The sequence below is a fragment of the Bos indicus genome, chromosome 26, assembly GCF_029378745.1.
Source record: "Bos indicus isolate NIAB-ARS_2022 breed Sahiwal x Tharparkar chromosome 26, NIAB-ARS_B.indTharparkar_mat_pri_1.0, whole genome shotgun sequence".
Taxonomy (NCBI): Eukaryota; Metazoa; Chordata; class Mammalia; order Artiodactyla; family Bovidae; genus Bos; species Bos indicus.
The window spans coordinates 35,042,718-35,069,485 of NC_091785.1; the positions used below are offsets into that span (position 1 = coordinate 35,042,718).

The 26,768-nt window shown below is 38.4% G+C and overlaps 1 protein-coding gene across 4 annotated transcripts in view; it reads left to right on the forward strand.

The window, feature by feature from the left end:
- Positions 1 to 26,768, forward strand: part of ATRNL1 (attractin like 1) — an 808,308-nt gene that overhangs the window by 19,732 nt on the left and 761,808 nt on the right. For all 4 annotated transcript variants that reach the window (XR_011564298.1, XR_011564299.1, XM_070780901.1 and 1 more), the window contains exons 2-3: positions 16,154 to 16,237; positions 17,337 to 17,450. Coding sequence is in view for 2 of the 4 variants with exons in the window: in XM_070780901.1 (XP_070637002.1) it covers positions 16,154 to 16,237; positions 17,337 to 17,450 (198 nt within the window). In the remaining 2 variants the exon portion in view is untranslated. The remainder of the gene's footprint in view (positions 1 to 16,153; positions 16,238 to 17,336; positions 17,451 to 26,768) is intronic.

Below are 26,768 nucleotides of genomic sequence, written 5' to 3' on the forward strand. Positions count from 1 at the left end.
TGGACTGAAGCACGCCAGGCTTTGCTGTCCTGCTCCATCTCCTGGAGCTTGCTCAAACTCATGTCCATCGAGTCGGTGATGCCACCCAACGATCTTGTCCTCTGTCATCCCCTTCTCCTCCTGACGTCAATCTTTCCCAGTATCAGGGTCTTTTACAATGAGTTGGCTCTTCGCATCAGGTGGCCAGAGTATTGGAACTTCAGACTCAGCATCAATCCCTTCAGTGAATATTCAGGATTGATTTCCTTTAGGATTGACTGGTTTGATTTCCTTGCAGTCCAAGTTATTTTCAAGATCTTGTCTTCTCCAACACCATAGTTCAAAAGCATCAATTCTTTGGCGTTTGGGCTTCTTTATGGTCCAACTCTCACATCCATACATGCCTACTGGAAAAACCATAGCTTTGACTATACACACCTTTGTTGGCAAAGGAATGTCTCTGCTTTTTTAGTATGCTGTCTAGATTGGTCATAGCTTTTCTTCCACAGAGCAAGTACCTTTTAATTTCATGGCTGCAGTCACTATCTGTGGTGATTTTGGAGCTCTAAGAAAATGAAGTCTGTCTCTGTTTCCATTGTTTCCCCATCTATTTGCCATGAAGTGATGGGACTGGATGCCATGATCTTAGTGTTTTTGAATGTTGAGTTTTAAGCCAGGTTTTTCACTTTCACCTTCATCAAGAGGCTCTTTAATTCATCTTCGCTTTCTGCCATAAGGGTGGTGTCATCTGCGTATCTGAGATTATTGATATTTCTCTCAGGGCTCTTCCCAACTCAGGGATCAAACCCAGGTCTCCCATATTGCAGGCGAATTCTTTACTGTCTGAGCCACCAGGGAAGCCCAAGTATCCCTTCTCCAGGGGATCTTTCCAACCCAGGAATTGAACCTGGGTCTCCTGCATTGCAGGCAGATTCATTACCAGCAGAGCTACCAGGGAAGCCCTCAGATTTGTATATAAAATATTATTTGTATGAATTTTTCTAGGCAGGAGGTAATAGCTTTTACAAGATTCTCAAAAGTGGTCTCAGATCTCAAAATGGTAAGAATCATTGTATTGTAGGAAAGGAAGTATAATAATGGTCACTGTGTGTGTACAATTAAAAATAGTTTTCCACAGATGGAATGATTTCAAAAGTAGTTTTTTAATTTATTTTTTCAAAAAAGTTTAGAAGATTATACAATGAGGATAAAAATTTTTCCAATTATTGATTGAATTACAGTGTTCAATATTTGTATTACCTGAATATGTATATTACATGTAGATACATAGAGATACAATGAATCTCTTTCTCTCTATATATATATGTATGTGGTGTAGGTATGTTTGTGTGTGTATATACATAGATACACATACCTGACGTATTTCTCTAGATCTCCATCTTTGTGATGGGAAGTTTTCTATCACTCCATCTATATGATACGTATCATTACTTTATATGTTCTACATTTATTTGCTATTTATATATTATCTCCCCTCTTTCTAGACCTAAGTTGTCCGATGTGGCAGTCACTATCCACCTGTGGCTATTAAAGTAAATTGAAATGAAAGTTTAGAGGATCAGTGCACTTTTTGCACTGGTCACATTTCAAGTGCTCAGGAGACACGTGTGCCTAGTGATTACCATATTGTACACATATAAAACATTTCTATCATTTCAGGAAGTTCTGTTGGACAGCATTGTTCTAGAATGTAAGGTCCAGGAGGGCAAAGACTTTTTTTTCCTTTGTTTTTTTTTTGTGTGTGTTATCTATTTTAACAGCTTAATTGAGATGTAATTTACATAACATAAATCTCACCAGTTTAAAGTATACGATTTAATGGTTTTTAAGATACACTTACAGAGTTGTACATCTGTAACTATAATTTTAGAACATTTCATCATTCCATAAAGTCAACCTTGTATTTAAGAACATTCACTCTCCTTTCTTTCCCTAGGTAAATATTAATCTGCTTTCTAAAGACCTTTCAAAATCTTACCCCCACACCAAGAATATTGCTTGGCATTTAAGATGGCTCTTATGACTTTTGCTTCCTGGTGTTACTCTCATGATTTTATGTTGTATGGCCAGAGGGAGACTATCTCAGTAGACTTAACCTAGTCACATGGGCCATTTACAAGTGTCTAGGATTGCTGGAAGGAGAGAAAGCCAAAGGTTGGAGGTGCAAGAAGGATTTAACATATTGTTGCTAGAGGGGTTAAGATGGAAGACCCATGTGGAAAAGGACTCTAGAATGACCTCTGGGAGCTGAGAGCAACCCCTGGACAGCAGCTGTCAAGGAAACGGGCTTTCAGTCCCACAGACTCAAAGAATTGAACTTTGTCAACAAGCTGAATGAGTCTGCAAGTGGACTCTTCAGAAGCCTCCAGATAAGAGCTCAGCTCAGCTAACTCTCATCTGAGTCCACAGGGACTCCGACCTATAGGAATGTGAGAAAATAATGTTGAAAAGCATGCTGTTTGGGATTTCTAAGTTTATGGTAGTTAACACAGCAATAAAAATAAATTCAAGAGTACATATAGCAGCAAATCATTGAAAGAAGGTATTCTGTTTGAGTTAGTTAATCATATTATCCAATTAACCATAAAATTAAATCATTTCTTTAAGCATGGTAGTCAATTGAATTTTGTTATTTTTAACAACAATAATACAGGATAATTTGTGGGTTTAGTTTCTTATAATGCTTTGTATACCTTCCTTGGCTTTCTTTGATCTACCATGATTATTCACAGTCTAAATGATTTTAGAGGAATCATTTAAATGGTTCTTCACACTCTAAATTATTTTAAAGGAATGACTTTAGAGGAATTCATAGTCTGAGTGATTGGTATAAGTTTACTAATTGATAAGAAAGATGCTGTGGAATTTTGATGGTCTCATCAGTTTGGCCCCAGTGTTTTTCTGAAACACTGCTTGAGCCAAAGATACCTGTTTTACCCTGTAGGTACCTAAGCTATATGCTACCTAAAAATGAATCCGAAAATTTTGTTACAGACACATTAAGGTTCTGAAATGATTAGTAGATGTGATGTCAGTTTAGCCAAAGGGGAAGAGGTCGTCTGTGTTACTAGATAGTAGATGAGTTTGAAAAGGATGATTAGCATGTGGAAGGGACTATGTAACTAAAAAAATACTTGAATTATGTAGTTTATCCATAGGCAGTGCTAGGCAATTGCTGGTCCATAGTTCCAGGCAGAGCCCTTACTGTATAGAGGAAGGTAGGCAGAATGCATCACTTCTAAGTTGGCTGCACCTCACTTGTCCAGGTTTCTCTTCTTAACTTACCAATCAGAAGTCACCGCTTCTGCACTGGGGAAGGAGGAGGGAGTGAGATGTGGGAAGAGAGGCCAGGAGTGTCAGTCTCATCAAAATCCTTCCATATGGAAACACGAAGAGTGGACAATATATGCTCTTTTACAGTTACTAAAAAAAAAAAAAAAGAGTATGACTGAAAATAGCCTCTTCAAAATTGAAACAGCTTTGCCTAATAATTTTTCTTCCTATCTTTGCAGTTTCCTTGCTTGATGTGGAACTCAACTTGACATTAACCATATTTAACATGGCCAGAAATCTGAAAGTAAATTAAATGCTTAATTATGATATTTGGCCCACAGATACTCAAATATTTGAATTAGGCCTCTGAGGACCCAGAATAACTGTTGTCAAGTCCAGTATAACTTATCCATTGATAAGTATTGACGTACAATAACTAATGGATTGAGATGACAAAATCTTTTTGAGATTGGTCTTAGTAACATTCTGCCTGAAGACACTGTTTTGTCCTGGCAACTGTTTGAAGTCTGGTTGAAGATGAAATTGGGAAAGATTAACAATGGGAATGGGGCTTCCCTGGTGGCTCAGTGGTAAAGAATCTGCCTGCAGTGCAGGAGATCTGGGTTCTGTCCTTGGGTTGAGAAGATCCCCTCGAGAATGGAATGACTACCTACTCACAGTATTCTGGCCCGGAGAATCCCTTAGACAGAGGAGCCTGGCCGGCTACAGTCCGTACGGCTGCAAAGAGTTGAGCATGACTGAGCAACTAACTCTCTCACTCAGCAATGGGCATACAGTATTTTGAAGGATCATAGAAAAGAGTTCTCTTTATTTGCTGGAGGGAGGTGGCGATGGTCCTACCAGTGGCATTCAACCAGAAGTCAGTGATTTTCCACCCCAGATCCTGGGAGAGTGAGGAATAAAAGCGCCTTCCTTCAAAACTAGGCTTGATAGCTAAGCAAGCACATACTGTTCGCTCTCACTGAGGTCAGTGTGCAGACATTTTAGTTAGTGTGTGCTGGGGGCCAGTCCAATTAGTATATGCAGCTTGGTTAGTGTACTTATATGGGGGAAAATATTAGCTAATAAAGTCAATACTGCTGTGGCCAGGATATGACTCATACAAATTAGTGATCTCCAAAGTGGGCTGGTATCCAAGGTGACTTACTGGAGTGTGGGAAGAAAACATTAGGACTTCTGTTACTATTATTTTTAATTTTGATTTCTTAAATTTATGCTTCATCGTCCATAATATTTAAATGGTCTATGTTTATTAACATGTAAATATACGTCTAAGAGAAGGAAATGGCAACTCACTCCAGTAATCTTGCCTGGAGAGTCCCATGGACAGAGGAGCCTGGTGGGCTACTGTTCATGGGATCGCAGAGAGTCAGATACGATAAGCACACACATACATATATTATATTTATGTAGTAAAAAATATTCCTGATGAGAGAACATGATAATTAAAGTTTGGAGACTTCTACTGTAGTGGAAAAAGTCATCTCACCTCAACTTTTATTAGGGATCAGGTGGACAGAGAGTGCAGACTTGGGAGTGAAGATGCACAGCACACTGTAAAGAAAGCAGGAAGAAGTGCAGGCTCAGCACGGTGTAATTCAATAAAGTATCAGAGTGCAGAGGGAAAAACAATGAATGTAATCTAGAGGTTCTCTTCATTTTATTTAAAAATAAGTCAATAAATATCAAGTAATATTTTAATTAAAAACACTATTTAATAAAAGACTTGCATGTGAAGTTGACTTCCAAAGACAACTCTGGGTAAAGACTATCCCTGGGTGGATCTGATATTTTCTCTCTATAGTGGTTATGCTGGCATTAAAGCCATATACTTTGATAAGCAGGACTTATTGTTTTCTGTAATACTTTATAATATTAAAACAATTGCATTTTTCTTATTTTTAAAATGTCTTAATCAGATTTTGTATTCATAGCCAGGGTAGAGAATAACACTTTAATTGATTTAATGTTAATTCTGTTTAATGTTTCTGCTGGTTTTCCTGCATTTAGTAGTGGCCATTCCTGTGTTATAAACATCGTAGTGTGCTTATTTGATTAAGGGCTCTGGATTGAAGCGCTTCAGCTGGTGAGACATTGGCAAGGCATATGGGCACGTGTAGGCATCTAGACAGAGATTGGCAAACTTTTTCTGTGAAGGGCCAGATAGTAGATATTTTAGGCTTTGTAGGCCAGATGGTCTCTTTTGCTACTACTCAACTGTTCTTGTAACATGTAAGCAGTCTTAGATATATGTAAACAAATGGGTGTAGCTGTGTTCCAATAAAACTTCATTTACACAAACACACAATAGGCTACAGGTTTATGGAGCCCTGATCTAGATTAACCATGTCAATATGGTTCTCAATTCAAGAACACAGTTGCTACAAATTAAGAGAGAAGTTAATTGCTTAAAACTTAGAATGCATTGTAGAAACAACATGAGAAACAGAAGCAGCATATTTTACCTTTTATGTAGCTGAACTGTTGTTCAGTCGCTCTGTCATATCCTACTCTGCGACACCATGGACTGCAGTACACCAGGCTTTGCTGTCCTTCATCTCCTGGAGCTTGCTCAAACTCATGTCCATTGAGTCAGTGATGCCATCCAACCATCTCATCCTCTGTCATCCCCTTCTCCTCCTGCCTTCAGTCTTTCCCAGCATCAGGGTCTTTTCTAATGAGTCAGGTCTTCACATCGGGTGGCCAAAGTATTGGAGCTTCTGCTTTAGCATCAGTCCTTCCAGTGAATATTCAGGATTGACTTCCTTCAGGATTAACTGTTTGATCTTTCAGTTCAAGGGACTCTCAAGAGTCTTTTCCAACACCACAGTTCAAAAGCATCAATTCTTTGGCACTCAGCTTTCTTTATGGTCCAACTCTCATATCCATACATGACTACTGGAGAAAACATAGCTTTGACTAGATGGACCTTTGTCAGAAAAATAATGTCTGTGCTATGGACCTTTGGTCCTGTAGTGTATGCTACCTAATTTTTAAAAATCTCAACCCTTCTGGAATGTATAGACGTTAAGAGTAAGAGGTGAAGAAATAGGTTGGAAACTAGGTGTTTGTGGTCAGAGTATGACCTTGGAGCGCAAGACTTCTGAATTTTAGAAGAACAGTTCCAGGTTGTGAAGATGTCCAAAGTGTGTAATGGGAGTGCTTTGTTCAAGTGGCATAAAGGTGAAGATTCTTTCAGCTGGAGAAGAGATCAGGAGCTTCTTCATATTGTGGAAGTGGTAGGAGTTTTCCCCCCTTTTCTCCTAACTCTTGATGATAAGAAAGGATTTTCCATCCCTTTTGTCTTGGTTTGTGTCACCACCCCACTTATTTCTAATAGAGTGAAAATGGCAAAAAGGAAACCTCTTTGCAGTAAGTAGAGGTGAAGATAAGCTCTTGGTAGGTACTTTTGTTAGGGATGGGGATGAAGGTAGAGAAGAATTTCAGGTGAGTAGCGTTTTCTCTTAAGTCTGTGTAATTGTGCCTCTGAAGATGAAGAGGGTGGGACAGAGTAGGTAGGTTTCATGTGCTCTTGTTGTGCAGCTGAGGTGGGGGAATATAACAGTTCTTTTGCGTGACCTTTTATGGGTGGTAGGTAAGGGTTATAGTGGTAACTCCTACAGTATGTGTTTCTTTAGAGGAGGGGGAATATATTTTAAACTAAGGGGAAGAAGTTTCCGAACATAGCACAGGACTGGGTTAGTTTGAGTGAGTGGGTGATAGAGAAATCGAGAGGTTTTGGGGAAAGAAGTCCCAAGAAGCAGTAGATTTCCTCATATGCAGTTCAGGAGCGATATTCCTAACTAAGAAGTTAGAGTGCATGCATGCTTTGTTGCTAAGTCGTGTCCAACTCTTTGCAGAAGATAGATTATACTGTAGATAATAGTTGCAAAGGACTGTTGCTAAAGCTGAAGCTCCAATACTTTGGCCACCTGACTTGAAGAGCTGACTCATTGAAAAAGACCCTGATGCTAGGGAGGATTGAAGGTAAAAGGAGAAGAAGACAGCAGAGGATGAAATGGTTAGATAGTGTCACTGACTCAATGGACATGAATTTGAGCAAACTCTGGGAGACAGTGGAGGACCGAGGAGCCTGGGATGCTATAGTCCATGGGGTTGCAAAGAGTCGGACATGGCTTAATGACTGAATAGCAACAACAATAACAGCAGTTGCAAAGTTGTCTGTTCTTAAACTTCCAGGTTTATTTTCTTACTATTAATAAGAGAGCTGCATATTTCTTGACTATTAAGGTATTTTTTGAATATGTTATACTTCTCTTCTTCCATTAGAGAAAAAATGGAAAAAGTGGCTGTGTAGGGTCATGGAACAAATTAAGATTCCTTTAAAATTGACTCTCTGAGGCTCTAAACTGTTATCAAACAGGCGTAATTTATGTCTGATAATTTGTATCATTAGGTTCAGCCCCAATTTGGGATTTTTGCAGTTAAATTGTAACAATATTTTTATTTTAAGGGTTTGTTACACTATCAGAAACTATGGAGAAGGATTTCTTAATGGACCCCACTGATGGATCTAAGCCTTGTTTAAATCCAGAGGAAATTTTTATAGAGAATTTCCTCTTTTATTCACTTGATTTTTGAGATAATGGAAATAATATATGACTTTGAAGTTGTGATGGTAAAATTTCTAAATATTTATTGCTATTCTCTGTCAAGACATCATTTTCCTGTTTCATGAGCTGTTTGTCTTGATTTCCTTTAGCATTTTTTGAGTATATTTAGAATACTTGATTTAAAGTGTTTGTCTAACAAATACAGTTCTGTGTTTGCTCAAGGACAGTATCTGTTAATTTCTCCTGTGAATGGCTAAACTTTCATGTTTCTTTATATGCTTCGTGATTTATGTTGAGCCTGGGCATTGGATTATTTTAACGTGATAACTCTAGAAATTGAGTTCTTCCCCCCTTTCAGGGTTTGTTTTACGTGGTTGTAGATGTGTATTTTTGTTCAATGACTTTTCTAAACTATTTTTTGTAATGACTGTATTCTTTGTTATGTATGGTTTCTAAAGTCACTGTTCCTTAGTTTATGGTAAGCTAGTGTTTTGACATAGATTTCCTCAAGTGTCTGACATCAAGAAAAAATAAAGAACTCTCTTACTGTGTGCAGATGAACTCTGTTTGGACACTTCTGCAGTGCTTGGCCAGGTGGTTTATGACCCTGCCTTAGCCTTCACTTCCTTCTTGCTCTGAGTCTAAAAATCAGCCAGAGGTGGAAGTGTAGAGTCTTTTCAGGTATTTTTCTGAGCTTGAAGTATAAGAAAAGTCTCCCTGAGCGTGCATGTGGCTTCCCAAATTCCCAAGTCAAAATAACTGATTTTGAAATTTTTAATATATATGTTTAGAGCTATAAATTTCTTTCTGAACAGTGGTTGAGCTTCATCTTATAAATTTTGGTATGATGTGGTTTTAGTATTAACAATTACATTTTTTTTTTTTTTTGTAATTGTTCTTCAGACTTACTAGTCTGTTTAACTGCCAAATGTTTGGGGATTTTAAATTCATTTATTTTTGGTCACTATATATATATATATATATATATATATATATATGGCTGCCAGTAATTACATGGCTTTTGAATGCATGGTTCCTATAGCCAGCTGTCATTGATTTAATCATTTCTGCTGTTACTTGTGACTTAAGAACAAGTATAGGCATGCTGCTGCTGCTGCTAAGTCACTTCAGTCGTGTCCGACTCTGTGCGACCCCATAGACGGCAGCCCACCAGGCTCCGCCGTCCCTGGGATTCTCCAGGCAAGAACTCTGGAGTGGGTTGCCATTTCCTTCTCCAATGCATGCAAGTGAAAATGAAGTCGCTCAGTCGTGTCTGACTCTTCCTGACCCCGTGGACTGTAGCCCACCAGGCTCCTCCGTCTATGGGATTTTCCAGGCAAGAGTACTGGAGTGGGTTGCCATTGCCTTCTCCGAAGTATAGGCATACCTCAGAGATATTGTGGGCTCTGTTCCAGACCACCACAATAAAGCCAATGTTGCAGTAAAGCAAGTCACATGAATTTTTTGGTTTCTAAAACCAAAATTGAGTACATGCAGTATATTTGGGGGAGAAGGCAATGGCAACCCACTCCAGTACTCTTGCCTGGAAAACCCCAAGGATGGAGGAGCCTGGTAGGCTGCAATCCATGTGGTTGCTAGGAGTTGGATATGACTGAGTGACTTCACTTTCACTTTTAAGTTTCATGCATTGGAGAAGGAAATGGCAACCCACTCCAGTGTTCTTGCCTGGAGAATCCCATGGACAGAGGCGCCTGGAGGGCTTCAGTCCATGGGTTGCAAAGAGTCAGACATGACTGAGCAACTAACACTAACTAACTTGGGTCCAATCAGGAAAGAGAATCACAGAGTCATTTTAGTAGGAAAAACTTAATGTAAAGGATTATAGACTCTAACATGAATTGGAGCAATGAGAAGTTGGCTGCTGTTGTTGTTCAGTGACTCAGTCGTGTCTGATTCTTTGCGATCCCATGAACTGCAGCACACCAGGCTTCTTTGTCCTTCACTGTCTCTTGGAGTTTGCTCAAACTCATGTCCATTGAGTCTATGATGCCATCCAACCATCTCATCCTCTGTCATCCCCTTCTCCTCTTGCCCTCAATCTTTCCCAGCATCAGGGTCTTTTCTAAGAAATAAAGAGAACTCTGCAGGATATGGAAATACTAGATACAAGGATCAGTGCCTACCACGTTATGTCTGAGATAGAGCACGTAAGTGAGAGTCCCTGGAACCTGGCCTGAGATCCAGACCTTTTTAGGAGAGGAAACTTGGCTTATTGTTTGGCTGAAAAGTCGCTGGAAAGCTCTACCTGTGAAATTTGCTTGCCATTTGCCCTTTGTGCCTTGCTGTGGTTACTTACAGGATGCTGGGGAGAGCTGTTCACGGAGTGGTGTCTCCCTGGAGGTACTCCTCTGCAGAACTAGCTGAGGGGAAGTGCTGGGGGGTCCTGTTGGTGGCTGGGTGCTGGTGGCCATCAGGCACTGTAGGAGCCTAGTGCTCCAGAAGCCAGCAAGGTGCAGGAGCTTCTGTGAGTACATTGGAACCTAGGAGGCAGATCTCTTTCCTTCTGCAGTCTCCAGTGTGCTCTGTTGAGAAAGCCTGCAGGCTTAGTATCCTGCCATCTGGAAAAAAAAATTGTTCAAAGGGCCTAGATCCATTTTCACAGAGTAGGCAAAATTTTGAAGTGGAAGTCAATGGATAACTGATACAGTCTGCCCTTTAATTAGCTTCTTCTGTATGCATCCTTCTAAACACATATGAAGCCCCAAACAACCAACAAAGCTGTGTTTCTACCTAAGAATATATACTTTTTCTAAGTGAAGAAGTTCTCATCTTTTGTCCAAAACAAGGAAACAGTTTCCAGAGTCATTGTATCCATCACTGGTTGTATTACTTGCTCTTCATATTCAGTCATAAGCACACATTAACTAAAGTCTAAATTGTAAAGTTAACTTACAGCAACTTGTAAATAAAAATGTGGAGGAGAGAGAAGATGTGGGGGTGTGTGTATCAAATAGACACTATTCAAAGCTGTTAGGATACTTAATGTGTTCAATTCAGTTCAGTCACTTAGTCATGTCTGACTCTTTATGACCCCATGGACTGCAGCATGCCAGGCTTTCCTGTCCATCACCAACTTCTGGAACTTGCTCAAACTCATGTCCATAGAGTCAGTGATGCCATCCAACCAGCTCATCATCTGTCATCCCTTTCTCCTCCTGCCTTCAGTCTTTCCCAGCATCAGGGTCTGTTTCAGTGAGTCACTTCTTCACATCAGGTGGCCAAAATATTGGAGAGAGTTTCAGCTTCAGCATCAGTCCTTCCAGTGAATATTCAGGACTGATTTCCTTTAGGATGGAAACCTTTAGGATCGAACCTTTAGAATGGTTCCATCTCTTTGCAGTCCAAGGGACTCTCAAGAGTCTTCTTCAACACCATAGTTCAAAAGCATCAATTCTTCAGCACTCAGCTTTCTTTATGGTCCAACTCTCACATCCATACATGACTACTGGAAAACCCATAGCTTTGACTAGACGGACTTTCGTTGGTAAAGTAATGTCTCTGCTTTTTAACATGCAGTCTAGGTTGGTCATAGCTTTTCTTCCAAGGAGCAAGCGCCTTTTAATTTCATGGCTGCTTTCACCATGTGGAATGATTTTGGAGCCCCCCCAAATAAAGTCTCTTACTGTTTCCATTATTTCCCCATCTATTTGCCATGAAGTGATGGGACCAGATGCCATGATCTTAGTTTTCTGAATGTTGAGCTTTAAGCCAGCCTTTTCACTCTCCTCTTTTACTTTCATCAAGAACATGTTTAGTTCTTCTTCATTTTCTGCCATAAGGGAGATGTCATCTGCATATCTGAGGTTATTAATATTTTTCCCAGCAGTCTTGATTCCAGCTTGTGCTTCATCCAGCCCAGCATTTCACATGATGTACTCTGCATATAAGTTAAATAAGCAGGGTGACAATATACAGCCTTGACGTACTCCTTTCCCAATTTGGAACCAGTCTGTTGTTCCATGTCCAGTTCTAACTGTTGCTTCTTTACCTGCATACAGATTTCTCAGGACGCAGGGCAGGTGGTCTGATATTCTTTTCTCTTCAAGAATTTTACAGTTTGTTGTGATCCACATAGTCAAAGACTTTGGCATAGTCAATAAAGCAGAAGTAGATGTTTTTCTGGAACTCTCTTGCTTTTTCTGTGATCCAACAGATGTTAGCAATTTGATTTCTGATTCCTCTGCCTTTTTAAAATCCAGCTTGAACATCTGGAAGTTTACGATTCATGTACTGTTGAAGCCTAGCTTGGAGAATTTTGAGCATTACTTTGGTAGTGTGTGAGATGAGTGCCATTGTGCAGTAGTTTGAGCATTCTTTGGCATTGCCTTTCTTTGGAGTTGGAATGAAAACTGACCTTTTCCAGTCCTGTGGCCACTGCTGAGTTTTCCAGATTTGCTGCCCTGTTGAGTGCAGCACTTTCACAGCATCATCTTTTAGGATTTGAAATAGCTCAACTCGAATTCTATGACCTCCACTAGCTTTGTTCGTAGTGCTGCTTCCTAAGGCCCACTTGACTTCCCATTCCAGGATGTCTGGGTCTAGGTGAGTGATCACACCCTCATGGTTATCTGGGTTTAATGTGTTATTTAATGTGTTAAAAGACCATAATTGATGTATATGATTTTGTTCTTCCATTCCCCATTCCATATTTCTCCTGTCCTTGGCTAGGATTTCATCTTCTCGGAGTTTTGCTTGTTGGAGTGACTCACACTCAATGGGTTGAAGCCTCAATCATCCTGCTGTAGTCTGGATATTTTCGTATGGACCTGTCTTCTAGATTGCTCATCCTATTTCAGCTGTGTTTAATATGTTTAATGTAATGAACATGAACTTGGGCAAGCTCCAGGAGAAGGTGAGGGACAGGAAGGCCTGGCATGCTGCAGTCCATGGGGTCACAAAGAGTTGGACATGACTGGATGACTGAACAGCAACAATAATAGCAACAACATCAACAATGTGTTGTTAAAACTGTCCATCAGATTCTTAATTTTGATTAATATAGTTTTCATAATTAGAATTTCCATTATTTTTCAATCATACTGTTACTTTTTATGGCTTCAATTAGCTGCCAAAATTTTAAATCTTGTCTGTTGTCTTTTTGAACTTAGTAAGTCATGTTTATTGTGTAGGGCACATCTGATAATCTCCACATATTGGGAATTCTTCAGATCTCTTTCTGAAGCTATTCTGTTGGTTGTTATTTTGTTGTCTTCTATCTTCATATATCTGATTATCTTTGATTATGCTGCTGCTGCTGCTAAGTCACTTCAGTTGTGTCCGACTCTGTGCGACCCCATAGACGGCAGCCCACCAGGCTCCCCTGTCCCTGGGATTCTCCAGGCAAGAATGCTGGAGTGGGCTGCCATTTCCTCCTCCAATGCATGAAAGTGAAAAGTGAAAGTGAAGTCGCTCAGTCGTGTCTGACTCCTAGCGACCCATGGACTGCAGCCGACCAGGCCCCTCCATCCATGGGATTTTCCAGGCAAGAGTACTGGAATGGGGTGTCATTGCCTTCTCTGGCTGCTGACCTAACAAGTGACAATTTTATTTATAAAATGGGCCTAACAGTCTACAACTTCACTTAAGAATAAGTAAAAGAACAAACATGAACTTGTCTGGAGACAAGAAATATACACTAGATACATTTAAAACAGGATGTAAATTCTCATGTACCTTTCATCTTTCCTTGGGTACACTTATCTAACTGCTTTTACTGGTGTCCTTGGGTACACTAGCTGTATATATAAGATTTATATGAAAATGGAAAACACCAAACAAGTCAAGTAGTTGCTTTGGGGGCAAAGTTGATGAGATCTTTATGATGAAAATAACCTTACAATATATTTCTGTTAGATTCCCATGAAATGCTTATAGTAGACATCTTATTTGAAAAATTACTGCTGGGAATAAGTTGAGGACTGGGATCATGTTATCTTTTTATACAGAATGTTTTTGTATCTTCTGTTAGGAGACTTGGCCTAATACACTGTGGCCTATAGCCCACCAGGCTCCTCTGTCCACAGGGTTTTCCAGGCAAGAATACTGAAATGCGTTGCCATTTCCTTCTCCAAATAGTAGTTCTAGTCTCACCTTAAGCCGGTGGTAGGTCTCGGAGTTTTCTGCCATCCCGATGACTTGTAGCTGGCTTGCAGTCCATGCAGATTTTGTTTCTGGTTCATCTTCACCCTTCTAGCAAATCATCATGTCCTAGATCAGAGTGCCATGCTGTTTATTCGAGCCCCTACTTTTGTAGGTTATTGCCTCCAACTTTTGTCCCCCTCCCTCCTTGAGGCTGCAAAAAGCACTCTCTGCCTTTTGGCAGTCTCTAATAAATAGATGAAATTCTCCATAGCAAAAGTCACTCTGGATGCCCAGTTCTTAAAGAATTTGCAACTTCTGGATCTTGGCTTAGTAGATCTTAACCATTCTGTTACTTATAAGATTTAAAAATTGTTCTTTTAACTTTTTCAGTTATCTTCAGTGGAAGTTTGTTTGAATTACTTCATCTGGAGCTATTATTGGAAGTGACAAATCAGGACAAGTTATTTAACCTGTCATTAAAAATGTACTTCAGTTTTCTTATCTGTAGTATGGGATTAATAATGTTTACTATCTCGTGGAGTTTTTGAGATTTTTAAGTGAGGTAAAATTGTGTGCTTCGGAGAAGTCAATGGCACCCCACTCCAGTACTCTTGCCTGGAAAGTCCCATGGACCGAGGAGCCTAGTAGGCTGCATTCCATGGGGTCGCTAGGAGTCGGACACGACTGAGCGACTTCATTTTCACTTTCATGCATTGGAGAAGGAAATGGCAACCCACTCCAGTGTTCTTGCCTGGAGAATCCCAGGGATGGAGGAGCCTGGTGGGCTGCCGTCTATGGGGTCGCACAGAGTCGGACACGACTGAAGTGACTTAGCAGCAGCAGCAGCACTGTGTGCTTACAGTAACACCTGATACGTAGGAAATTTAGTGTTAGATGAATTTGAGAACCCTGGAGTTTTCCAAGCATGAATTAGCCCCCTTTTTTGCCCAAAGTAATTTTCAAGGATTCTGAAAGATTTATAAGTAACATTTATATTAATTGATCTTTATGTCAATGCTGGTTTAGGTAAATGAAGCTTTTTTCCCCCCTAATGTTTTTAATACTCACTTCTATAAGGAGAATTTAATATTGCCTTAAACTAGATAATGACCCTGATATCTTTGTGTACATGTATATATATGTGTGTGTATCTATATGTGAATGTATAAAGACCGATAAGCCCCAGGGTGTGTTTCTGTGTATGTGTGTGTGCGAGCTAAGTCGATTTAGTCATGTCCAACTCTTTGCCACCCTGTGGACTGTGGACGCCAGGCTCCTCTGTCCATGGGATTCTCAAGGCAAGAATACTAGAGTGGGTTGCCATGCCTTCCTCCAGGGGATCTTGCCTACCCAGGAATCAAATCTGTGTCTCTTATATCTCCTGCACTGGCAGGAGGGTTCTTTACCACTAGTGCCATGTGGGAAGCCTGTGTGTATATGTGTGCCTATATAAATGTATAAAGGCTAAATGGAAAGATGTCTTAATTATTTAAAACATTGTCTTTTCTTTATAAAATAAATGGACTGGAGCTAAGAACAACATGAAGTAGAATTGGGTTATTCTTTAAATATTTTAAAAGTCTGAAAATCTGAAGCTTTTCTAATTATCTTTTTCTTTTTTGTGTTTAAAATAGAGGATAATTAAAAACCCCTTGATTTACCCTATTTTTAAAATTGAGTTCTTGGACTAGGTAGAAAGTAGGCAAAAGAAAATGATATAAAAACAGGTAGCTGAATTCAGTGAAGTCTGGTGATATCTACTTTGCAGTCCTGCTGCATGAAAACAAATAGAGCTAACAGTGTAACCTCCCCCCAAAGCGCTAGGTACATATACTATTTCTCTGGTCCATGGATCTGCATCTTTCAAATGCATTTGATCTTTCTTTTGCCTCCATCTAATTTTTGTGCAGAGGAAGTATTACTGAATTCATTTTGCATCAGCATGGAACCCATCTGTATAATGTCAGTCTTTCAGTGTGTTTCTCCAGTTTGTAAAATGCAACAATCATATAAAAACTTAAAGAAATTAAAAAAACAAGTTTTTTTTGAGATTTAGAGAGATAAATGGCAATTTGAAAATTTTCTTAAGTTGTAAACAAGTTCTCCTTTTTGGAAGCTTGGATTAGTGTCTTTAAATGTTTTATGCTATTATAGGTATTCATTTTTGTGATTTTGTTTTCTAGGTTAACAGAACCTTCTGGATATTTAACAGATGGTCCAATTAACTATAAATATAAAACTAAATGTACATGGCTAATTGAAGGCTAGTAAGTATACAATTTGGGTTAAATTAATTTATTCTGCAGTGATAAATGCTTAGCAATATAAAACATTATAAAGGTATAACAGCTTCAAAGTTACATATTCTGTTGCTTATTGTTGGAAAACATTATTCATTATATTTTAAAATGGGATTTATAAATTTTAGATATCGTGTTTACTATAAATTACAGTACCCTTGTGACAGTAGTTTAATTTTTGCATATATTTTATTTTTAAGTTCTGTCACTATGGCATTAAATAAAGTATGCGTTTTTGGCTTATTTTAAATAGCTTGTTTTAGAATTTGAAGACTCCATAGAAAGTATAAAATATTCCATGCTGAATTATGCCATTTGTTCATACTGTTCATCATTTTAGTTCTAAGGGTGTTAAAAAAAGAACATTTTGTAAAACAGTTAATTGTCGTTTTAGAGGCATTTTTCAATAATTAGGGTTGTGACTGAATTTATCTATTTAAACATATAAATGAATCATAGATGAATTGATATTAGTTATTTTTTAACTGTTTTATGATTTTTAAAGAGTCTGGAAAACTGGGTATTTGTTGTTGTTGTTACTTTAAAAGCTTTTTTAAACTTTAGAGTTATTAATTCCCTGTGAACCTATGGTCTCCTTTATTTGTTAACAAATGGCAGTGTATTATACTGAGATGTTTTGATTAAATTTGAAGACCTTATTAGTACCTGTAGTTAAAGGTTGATAGAAATACGAATAGTCTTCAGTGCTGAATTTAAAAATCAACTTTAGTTAAGTACAGTTTGAATATATATTAAGTGTACATGTCAATAAAGTTTCAATGAAGTTTACAGTTTATGTATCTCTACCTTAATTAAGACATAGAACATTTCCTGTCGATTAAATTTTTAGAAAAGGATGATGCATGCCTATGGCTGGTTAATAGATTTTGAAGTTGTATGTCTTTTTACAAATTGCATATGACTGCTTATCAATCTTTTATACTGATGACTTAGGGATTTATAGCTAAGTTTCTGTAAATAGATTTTTAATAAAATATTGTAAGATTTCTTCAGATCATGCTTTACATATTACATATTAATTTTTAAATATTTTAATTTTTTTCAGTCCAAATGCAGTGTTAAGATTAAGATTCAATCATTTTGCTACAGAATGTAGCTGGGATCATATGTATGTTTATGATGGAGATTCAATATATGCACCTTTAATAGCTGTACTTAGGTGAGTAGTTTTGTTTAATTGGTGAACTTATAGTCAGTTGTAGAAAAGTAACTGTATAGTTTATTAATTTTAAATATATACTCATCTGTACTTCAAAAATAAATTTAGCATAGACATTGGTGGTTAAATTTCAAAGCTGGTATAAGGCTGTTGATACTATGTCAACTTAGGTGTATGTATAATAATGTAAACATTGATATAACAAAGATAAATAAGTACTGTCTCAGAAATATAGATTTATTTATAAATATCCTTTATTCTTGCTATACATAGTTCATATTTTTATTTTTTAATGTTTTTAATTAATGTTTGTATAGTATGTATTTTTACCCTTTTACTTTCAACTATATCATTATAAACATTATAAGTTTCTTGTCAACAGTGCATAGTTGGGTCATGTTTTTGTGTTTTTTTTTTTTTTTTAACTTTGTGTAGTTTTCAAAACTGCCTATATGCATAGGTTAATGTGAGTTCTAACTGACAAAGAAATTAATGGATGTGTTTTTTTTTTTAAAGAAAATTAAAATTTATATTTTCTGGCTTTATTGAGATATAATTGACATACTGTGTTAGTTTTAAATTTATAACATGATTATATATATATATATGAGCACACAATTATATAGTGTGTGTGTTCAGTTGCTCCGTCTTGTCTTTTTGTGACCCCATGGACTGTAGCCTGCCAGGCTCCTCTGTCCATGGAATTTTCCAGGCAAGAATACTGGAGTGAGTTGCCATTTCCTTCTCTGGGAATAGACATGTATTTTATAGTTTTTTTAATTTTAGAGAAATTATAAATTTTAAATTCTGTAAAAAAAGATTACATTATATTTTATGTAGTGGTTTAATAGAGGTGTTTGTATTAGTTCTCATAGTTTGGAAATTTTGGTTGCTTCAAAATATATTATTGTTAGTCAGATGGTCAGACTTAATTTAAAAATTTTTAAATCACAGCATTTTCAGGATCAATTTAAAAATCTTTTTTATGTGTGTATGTACATTATTATGAAATGTTTTATGAACAGAAGAAAACATTAGAAAAAATTTTGAGCATATAGTATAGGTTTTGTGTACAATTTAACTAGCATGATTGTTGAGTTATTCATTACACTATTCCTTACTTCTGTTGTTTACACAGTATCTCTTTTTTTAAAAAAAATAATTTTATTGATTGATTCTTTTGTCTGTGCTGGGTCTTCACTGCTGTGAAGCTGCTCTCTGTTTGTGTACATGGGCTTCTCATTGTGGTGCCTTCTCATGTTGCAGAGCGTGGGCTCTTGGGTGTACAGGCTTCAGCAGCTGCAGCTCATGGCTCAGTACTTTTGGTTCCTGGGCTCTCAAGCACAGACTCAGTAGTTGTGGCGCCTGGGCTTTGTTGCCCCAGGGCATGTGGGATCTTCCCGGACCAGGCATCGAACCCAAGTCTCCTGCATTGGCAGGCAGATTCTTTACCACTGAGCCACTAAGGATGCCCTACCCCAGTATCTTTGATATGCTCTGTCATTGTTAAAAATTTATATATGGGTAAAAGCTTACTGTTCCCTTTAACTTTTTATTTTACTTTTCTTTTTACTATTTATGTTGTCATTATCCTGTTTTAACAGGAATGTAAATTATTATTTTTTTGGACAACCAAGGAATTGTATTTTGGAATGACTGTTTTAAAGTGACTCCTTCGGACCTTAGACACACTCTGACATTGCGATTGCTCAAGATACTTATAGAACTTAATTTTTGAGTTGTTTGAAAGTTATATAAAGGGTATTCTTGAGTAACCCTTCATCTAAGAATAGTAGATGGAAAATGGAGCAGAGCTTTGTGAATAATTACATTTCGATAGTTAGATAAGATCCTAGGTTCATACATTTATTTGTTGCAATTTAGATATAACTTTTCATTTCTCTAGCTTGGTCTACATTTGCTGCCCATCATTTAGATGTGTGGCTTTTTATTTGTGTTTCTAGTAGCTGTGATGACTTTCTGTTAATTAACAGTGATTCATTAATGCTCTTACCAACCATTTCTTTGATACTAAAGGAAACTTTTGTTAGATAATTAGCAGGATGGGATTTAGTATGACCGTGAGGGTGGAACCAGTGACTTTTCATTAGCAAGTGTTTCTGTTAGCTATCCTGAGGGAGATAGAAAGTTCATGTTTATTAAATATCCACTTGATCCTCAGCACTGTATCAGGCAGTTTAATTGTCATCACGTCCTCATAAGGACACTGTAGAAGTGCTGTTAACCCCATTTATTGTTGAGAGAATTGAGCCCCAGAAAAATCAAGTCTGACTTCTGATAGATGGTAGAGCCAGGATTAGGACTTAAAGCTTATACTTTTGTACTTTACTTTACTAAGAATGAGTTGTATGAGTATTTATTGTTCAATAAACGTTTGATAACCTACCCAGTTCCAGAGACTACCATAAGCCTGGAGGATGCAGTAAGGAGTAAGGTACAGGTTACTGCAGACACAGCTACCTGAAGCTGGGTCAGACTTCACAGGTTTAAGTGCACAGCCCTCTCCAAAACTGCCCTCACTTCAGACACCAGCTGCAAGTTCAGGGGTGCCCAGGCCACCTGCACTTCTGGACCAGCTGGTTACAAGTTGAGAGGTGCCGTAACCCTCTCAGGTTCAGTCATTAACTAGATAACTCACAGAACTCAGGAAAGCACTGTACTTATGATTATAGTTTTATTCCAAATTATAAAAATCAGGACCAGTCAAATGAGACACATAGGGTGAGATCTGGGGGCATCACAGACAAAGCTTCTGTGTCCTTATGTGTGCTTGGTCATTCAGTTGTGTCTGGCTCTTTGTGACCCCATGGGTTGTAGCCTACCAGGCTTCTCTGTCCATGGGATTCTCCAGGCAAGATCACTGGAATGGGTTGCCATTTCCTCCTCAAGGGGATCTTCCCAACTCAGGGATTGAACCCAGGTCTCCTACATTGCAGACAGATTCTTTACTATCTGAACGACCAGAGAAGCCCAAGAATACTGGAGTTAGGCAGCCTGTACCTTCTTCAGGGAAAGTTTCCGGCCCAGGAATCTTAACTGGAGTCTCCTACCTTGCAGGTGGATTCTTTACCAGCTGAGCCACCAGGGAAGCACTCTGTGTCCCTAGGACAGATGTTATCCTCCCAATGTATCAGTGTGTATTAGGATGCTCTCCTGAGTTTTAGGTGTATAGAGTTAATTGGGAATTGTGTTTCGTATGATTGATTGACTCATTGACCACATGGTCAAACTCAGTCTCCACCCCCATTCTGACTCTGGAAGTCAGGTGAATTTCTTGTGGCTTAGAGCTCCAAGACTTTAATCAGTCACTTGGTTGGTCTTTCTGTTGTGGGCAGCTCCTATCCTGAGTCACCTCTAGCATAAACTGTGAGCCCACAGTAAATAATAGAGACATTGTTGTCAGTTGGGAAATGCCAAGGTTTTGGAGGCTGTATCACCACACAGTTGATGTGCCCTGAGAGTGACATGTAAACAGACTGTTTACATGTAACAAGTGTTGTAATCAGATTCTGAAAAGAGTGCTATAATTTCAGAAGTAGCTAATTTTTCATGGTGTCTTTCATTGTCAGTAGAAGAGTGAAGACAAAGTGTGGGGATTAGATAGGACATCCTAGATGGAGAAAAACACAGTTCAGGTCAGTCCTGTTGCTTAGTCGTTTCCGACTCTTTGTGACCCCATGGACTGCAGCATGGCAGACTTCCCTGTCCATTACCAATTCCTGGAGCTTATTCAAACTCATGTGCATCGAGTTGCTGATGCCATCCAACCATCTCATCCTGTGTGGTCCCCTTCTCTACCTGCCTTTAATCTTTTCCAGCATCAAGGTCTTTTCAAATGAGTCAGTTCTTTGCATCAGGTGGCCAAAGTATTGCAGTTTCAGCTTCAGCATCAGTCCTTCCAGTGAACACTCAGGACTGATTTCCTTTAGGATGGACTGGTTGAATTTCCTTGCAGTCCAAGGGACTCTCAAGAGTCTTCTCCAACACCACAGTTCAAAAGCATCAATTCTTCTGCACTCAGCTCTCTTGATAGTCCAATTCTCACATCCATACGTGGCTACTGAAAAAACCATAGCTTTGACTAGATGGACCTTTGTTGGCAAAGTAATGTCTCTGCTTTTTAATATGCTATCTAGGTTTGTCATAGCTTTTCTTCCAAGGAGCAAGTGTCTTTTAACTTCATAGCTGCAGTCACCATCTGCAGTGATTTTGGAGCCCCCCAAAATAGTCTCTCACTGTTTCCATTGTTTCCCCATCTGTTTGTCATGAAGTGATGCGACCAGATGCCACAATCTTAGTTTTTGAATGTTGAGTTTTAAGCCAACTTTTTCACTCTTCTCTTTCACTTTCATCAAGAGGCTCCTAAGTTGTTCTTCGCTTTCTGCCATAAGGGTGGTGTCATTTGCGTATCTGAGGTTATTGATATTTCTCCTGGCAACCTTGATTCCAGCTTGTGCTTCATCCAGCCCAGCATTTCGCATGATGTACTCTGCATATAAGTTAAATAAGCAGGGTGACAATAATCAGCATTGACATACTGGTTTCTTGATTTGGGACCAGTCTGTTGTTCCATGTCCAGTTCTAGCTGTTGCTTCTTGACCTGCATACAGATTTCTCAGAAGGCAGGTCAGGTGGTCTGGTATTCCCATCTTTTTAAGAATTTTCCACAATTTGTTGTGATTCACACAGTCAAAGGCTTTGGCCTAATCAATAAAGCAAAAGTAGGTGTTTTTCTGGAACTCTTGCTTTTTCGTTGACCCAACGGATGTTGGCAACTTGATCTCTGGTTCCTCTGCGTTTTTTAAATCCAGCTTGAACCTATGGAAGTTTACGGTTCACATACTGTTGAAGCCTGGCTTGGAGGATTTTGAGCGTTACTTTGCTAGCGTGTGAGATGAATGCAACTGTGCGGTAGTTTGAACATTCTTTGGCATTGCTTTTCTTTGGGATTGGAATGAAAACTGACCTTTTCCAGTCCTATGGCCACTGCTGAGTTTTCCAAATTTGCTGGCCTACTGAGTGCAGCACTTTCACAGCATCATCTTTTAGGATTTGAAATAGCTCAACTGGAATTCCACCTCCACTAGCTTTGTTCATAGTGGCATATACACCCTAAAGAACATTATATTTTGGGACAGTAGTAAGTAGTGATGAGTAGCTTGATCATAGGAAATATGAAGGGATAGGTGGGAGCCCGAGTACTCTATAAATGGTAATCAATAGCATCTCCTGCATGCTCATGTGCCAGGTAGCATTTATATATACATCAAGTCCTTTATATATACATCAAGTCATTGACTCCTCACAGTAACCTTTCAGGTAGGTATTATTGCTATTTTGTAAATGGAGAATTGAGGCACAGAGAGATTCTGTGAGTGGCTCAGAGTTGCTTAACTTGTAAGCAGTGGAATCAGAATATAAGCCTGGTTTTATTGTCCCTTGATCACTGTAACTGAAGAAGGCAATGGCACCCCACTCCAGTACGCTTGCCTGGAGAATCCCATGGATGAAGGAGCCTGGTAGGCTGCAGTCCATGGGGTCGCTAAGAATCAGGCACAACTAAGCGACTTCACTTTCACTTTTCACTTTCGTGCATTGGAGAAGGCAACCCACTCCAGTATTCTTGCCTGGAGAATCCCAGGGACAGAGCAGCCTAGTGGGCTGCCGTCCATGGGGTCGCACAGAGTCAGACACGACTGAAGCGACTTAGAAGCAGCAGCAGCAGCAGATCACTGTAACATTGCTTTCTTCTTACCACACTAAGGAAATTGACTTTATTCTGTAGGCAAGATAGAACTATATATAATTCTCCATTTTATAATATGGAGATGGATTGGAATGGAGATGTGTTATTTTTTTTATTGTGTGCTGGACGATCATGTGCCTGACACCTTGATTGTAAAATCATTAGTAATAATAATTTGAGGCCTAGGAATTTGTTATATTCCCGGAGAATGCCGGGGACACTAGAAATTCACAGCCAGCTGGATTCTAAATCAGGTGTTGAGGTGATTCACAGCCACGCTGTCGTTTCTGAAGGTCCTGTCTTTTATGGGTTCACTTTTACTCCTAGTCTTTGGGGTCTCAGGTCAGAGGGGGTTCTGTGTTCTACTCTGTGGTTTCCTAGCTCTGTGAAACAGTCCAGTTTCTTAGCCCTTTGAACCTGACCTCTAACTTTGAAATTAGTGAATGCCTGTATGGAGAAATGGTGAGGCCAGTTCCTTTTCTAGTTGACTTCAGTGAGAAGGTTGGTTGGTCCAAATAGGTATGTTATATGGGAAGTGGGAATCTTCTTTCATTTATTGTTTTTAAAACACAAACAAACAGCCAAGCAAACAAATCTGCTCTTTTCATCTGTTTCAGAGTGTTTAATCATATCTGTTAAAAAGATCTGGAATATTATTTTTAGCAATGTATTCATGTGATGTAATCTCACTATAGTGAAAATTATATATGTGTAACTAAAACTGGTCTTACAGAAATTAATTCTGTTGACAGTCTTTTAAAATCTTTTGTTCCTTCACAAACAGAAGCTAGTAAATGTTATAATAATTGTTAAAACATCAGGGGTTGTTTACTTTTTAATTTGTTTGCTTTTCAAAATGTGTTTACAAAATGAATTACTTGACTATAATATTTCATTTTGTTCTGTCAAATACAATCTGAATGAGGGACTTCAGTACCTGTTGGTACCTAAACATAAGTTTAACAGTGTCTAAAGGAATCGGATACTTTGAGTAATGTAATTTGTTGTTAGCAGCTTTTTTTTTTTCTTATATGTTTTCTTAGATTTAGAGAGGATAGTATGGTATAAGTAAATGAAGATATGTAATTTTCCCCTGTGAACAGAATGCTTAAAAAGGGAGAAATACCAGTTATTAATATAGAACTCCTGCTTTTACACAGTTATATTTTTCCCCAACAAACTTCATTTTCTTTTGTGTTTGTTGTCTTTTGGAATAATTATATATTGATGTGATTTGCATGAGTATGCAAAATGCTAAAGAATTATAAAAAGTATGTATGTTAAGATAATCTAAAACTAGGTTAGTGAATTGCAGATGTGCAACTTTAACTGGAATATCATTGTAATCACTTAGCTGATCGGATGAAGTGTTCTGTCTAGCTTCATGAGAATTTGCAACCAGTGGGGAAGAGTAATGCTATAAGGTCACTTGTTAGAGAGTACCAAGGTGGTTTTATTTTATCTATCTAATTGAAGTATAGTTGCTTTACAATATTATACTAGTTTCTGGTATGCAACATAGTGATTTGATATTTTTATAGATTATATTCCGTTTAAAGTTCTTATCAAATATTGGCTATATTCTCTGTGCTGCATGTTATGTCCTTGTATCTTATTCATGTATACCTAGTACTTTGTACCCCTTAAGCCTCTTCCCCTATCTTGTTCCCTCCACCACCCCTCTCCCCACTGGCAACCATTGGTTTGCTCCCTGTGTCTGTGAGTCTGTTTCGGTTTTGTTTTATTCATTTGTTTGTTTTATTTATTTTTTTTAAATTTCACATGTAAGTGAAAACATACAGCATTTATTTGTCTTTCTCTGAGTTACTTCACTAAGCAAAATACCCTTCGGGTTCATCCATGTTGTTGCAAATGGCAAAATTTCATTCTCTTTATGGCTAAGTAATATTCCATTGTGTGTGTGTGTGTGTGTGCGTGCCACATCTTCTTTATCCATTCATTTCTTGGTAGACACTTAGGTTGCCTCCATATCTTGACTTTGAAATAATGCTGCTAAGAACTTTGGAATACATATACCGTTTTGGATTAGTGTTTTCATTTTCTTTAGATATATCCCAGAGTAGAATTGCTGGGTCATACAGTATTCTGTTTTTAATTTTTTGAGAAACTTTTATACTGTTTTCCGTAGTGGCTGCATCAATTTACGTTCCCATGAAGAGTACAAGAGAGTTCCCTTTTCTTCACATCCTCTCTAACATTTGTTATGTCCTCTTTTTGATGATAGCCATTCTGACAGGTGTGAGGTGGTGGTTCATTGTGGTTTTGATTTGCATTTCTCTAATGATTAGTAATGTTTAGCATCTTTTCATGTGCCTGTTGTACATCTGTATGTCTTCTTTGGAAAAATGTATATGCATGTCTTCGCAATCAGGTAAAAAAAAACTTTTAAAAAAAATTTGATATTTAGTTCTATGAGCTCTTTCTATATTTAGGACATTAACCCCTTATCAGACATCATTTGTAAATATCTTCTCCCTTTCAGTAGGTTGTCTTTTTATTTTGCAGATGGTTTCCTTTGCTGTGCAAAAACTTTTAAGTTTGATTGGGTCCCATTTGTTTATTTTTGCTTTTGTCTCCCTTTCCTGAGGGGGCACATCCCCCCAAATAATCCGACAACTATGTCAAAGGGTATCCTGCCTATGTTTTCTTCCAGGAGTAGTATGGTTTCTGGTCTTATATTTAGGTCTTTAATCCATCTTGAGTTTATTTTTGTATGGTGTGAGGGCATGTTCTAATCTCATTGTTTTGCATATAACCATCTAGTTTTCCCAGCAGTACTTGTTGAAGAGACCAGCTTTTCTCCATTGTATATTCTTGCCTCCTTTGACATTGATTAATTGACCATAAGTGTGTGGGTTTATTTCTGAGCTTTCTATTCTGTTCCATTGATCTTTTTGTCTTTTTTATGCTAAAACTATTCTGTTTTGATTCCTGTATCTTTGTATTATAGCCAAAAGTCATGGAGCAGGATGCCTCCAGCTTTGTTCTTTTTTTTTTTTTCTATCAAGATTATTTTGGCTATTCAAGATCTTTTGTGGTTTCATACAAATTTTAGGATTATTTGTTCTAGTTCCATGAACAATGTCATGGGTGTTTTGCTAAGGATTCCATTGAATCTGTAGATTGCTTTGTGTTCAGTTCAGTTCAGTCATTTAGTCATGTCTGACTCTTTGTGATCCCATGGACTGCAGCACGCCAGGCTTTTCCGTCCATCACCAACTCCTGGAGTTTGCTCAAACCCATGTCTATTGAGTTGGTGATGCCACCCAACCGTCTCATCCTCTGTCGTCCCCTTCTCCTGCCTTCAATCTTTCCCAGCATCAGGGTCTTTTTCAATGAGTCTGTTCTTTGCATCAGGTGGCCAAAGCATTGGAGGGAGTTTCAGCTTCAGCATCAGTCCTTCCAATGAATATTCAGGACTGATTTCCTTTAGGATGGACTGGTTGGCTCTTCTTGCAGTCCAAGGGACTCTCAAGAGTCTTCTCCACACCACAGTTCAAAAGCATCAATTCTTCAGCACCCAGTTTTCT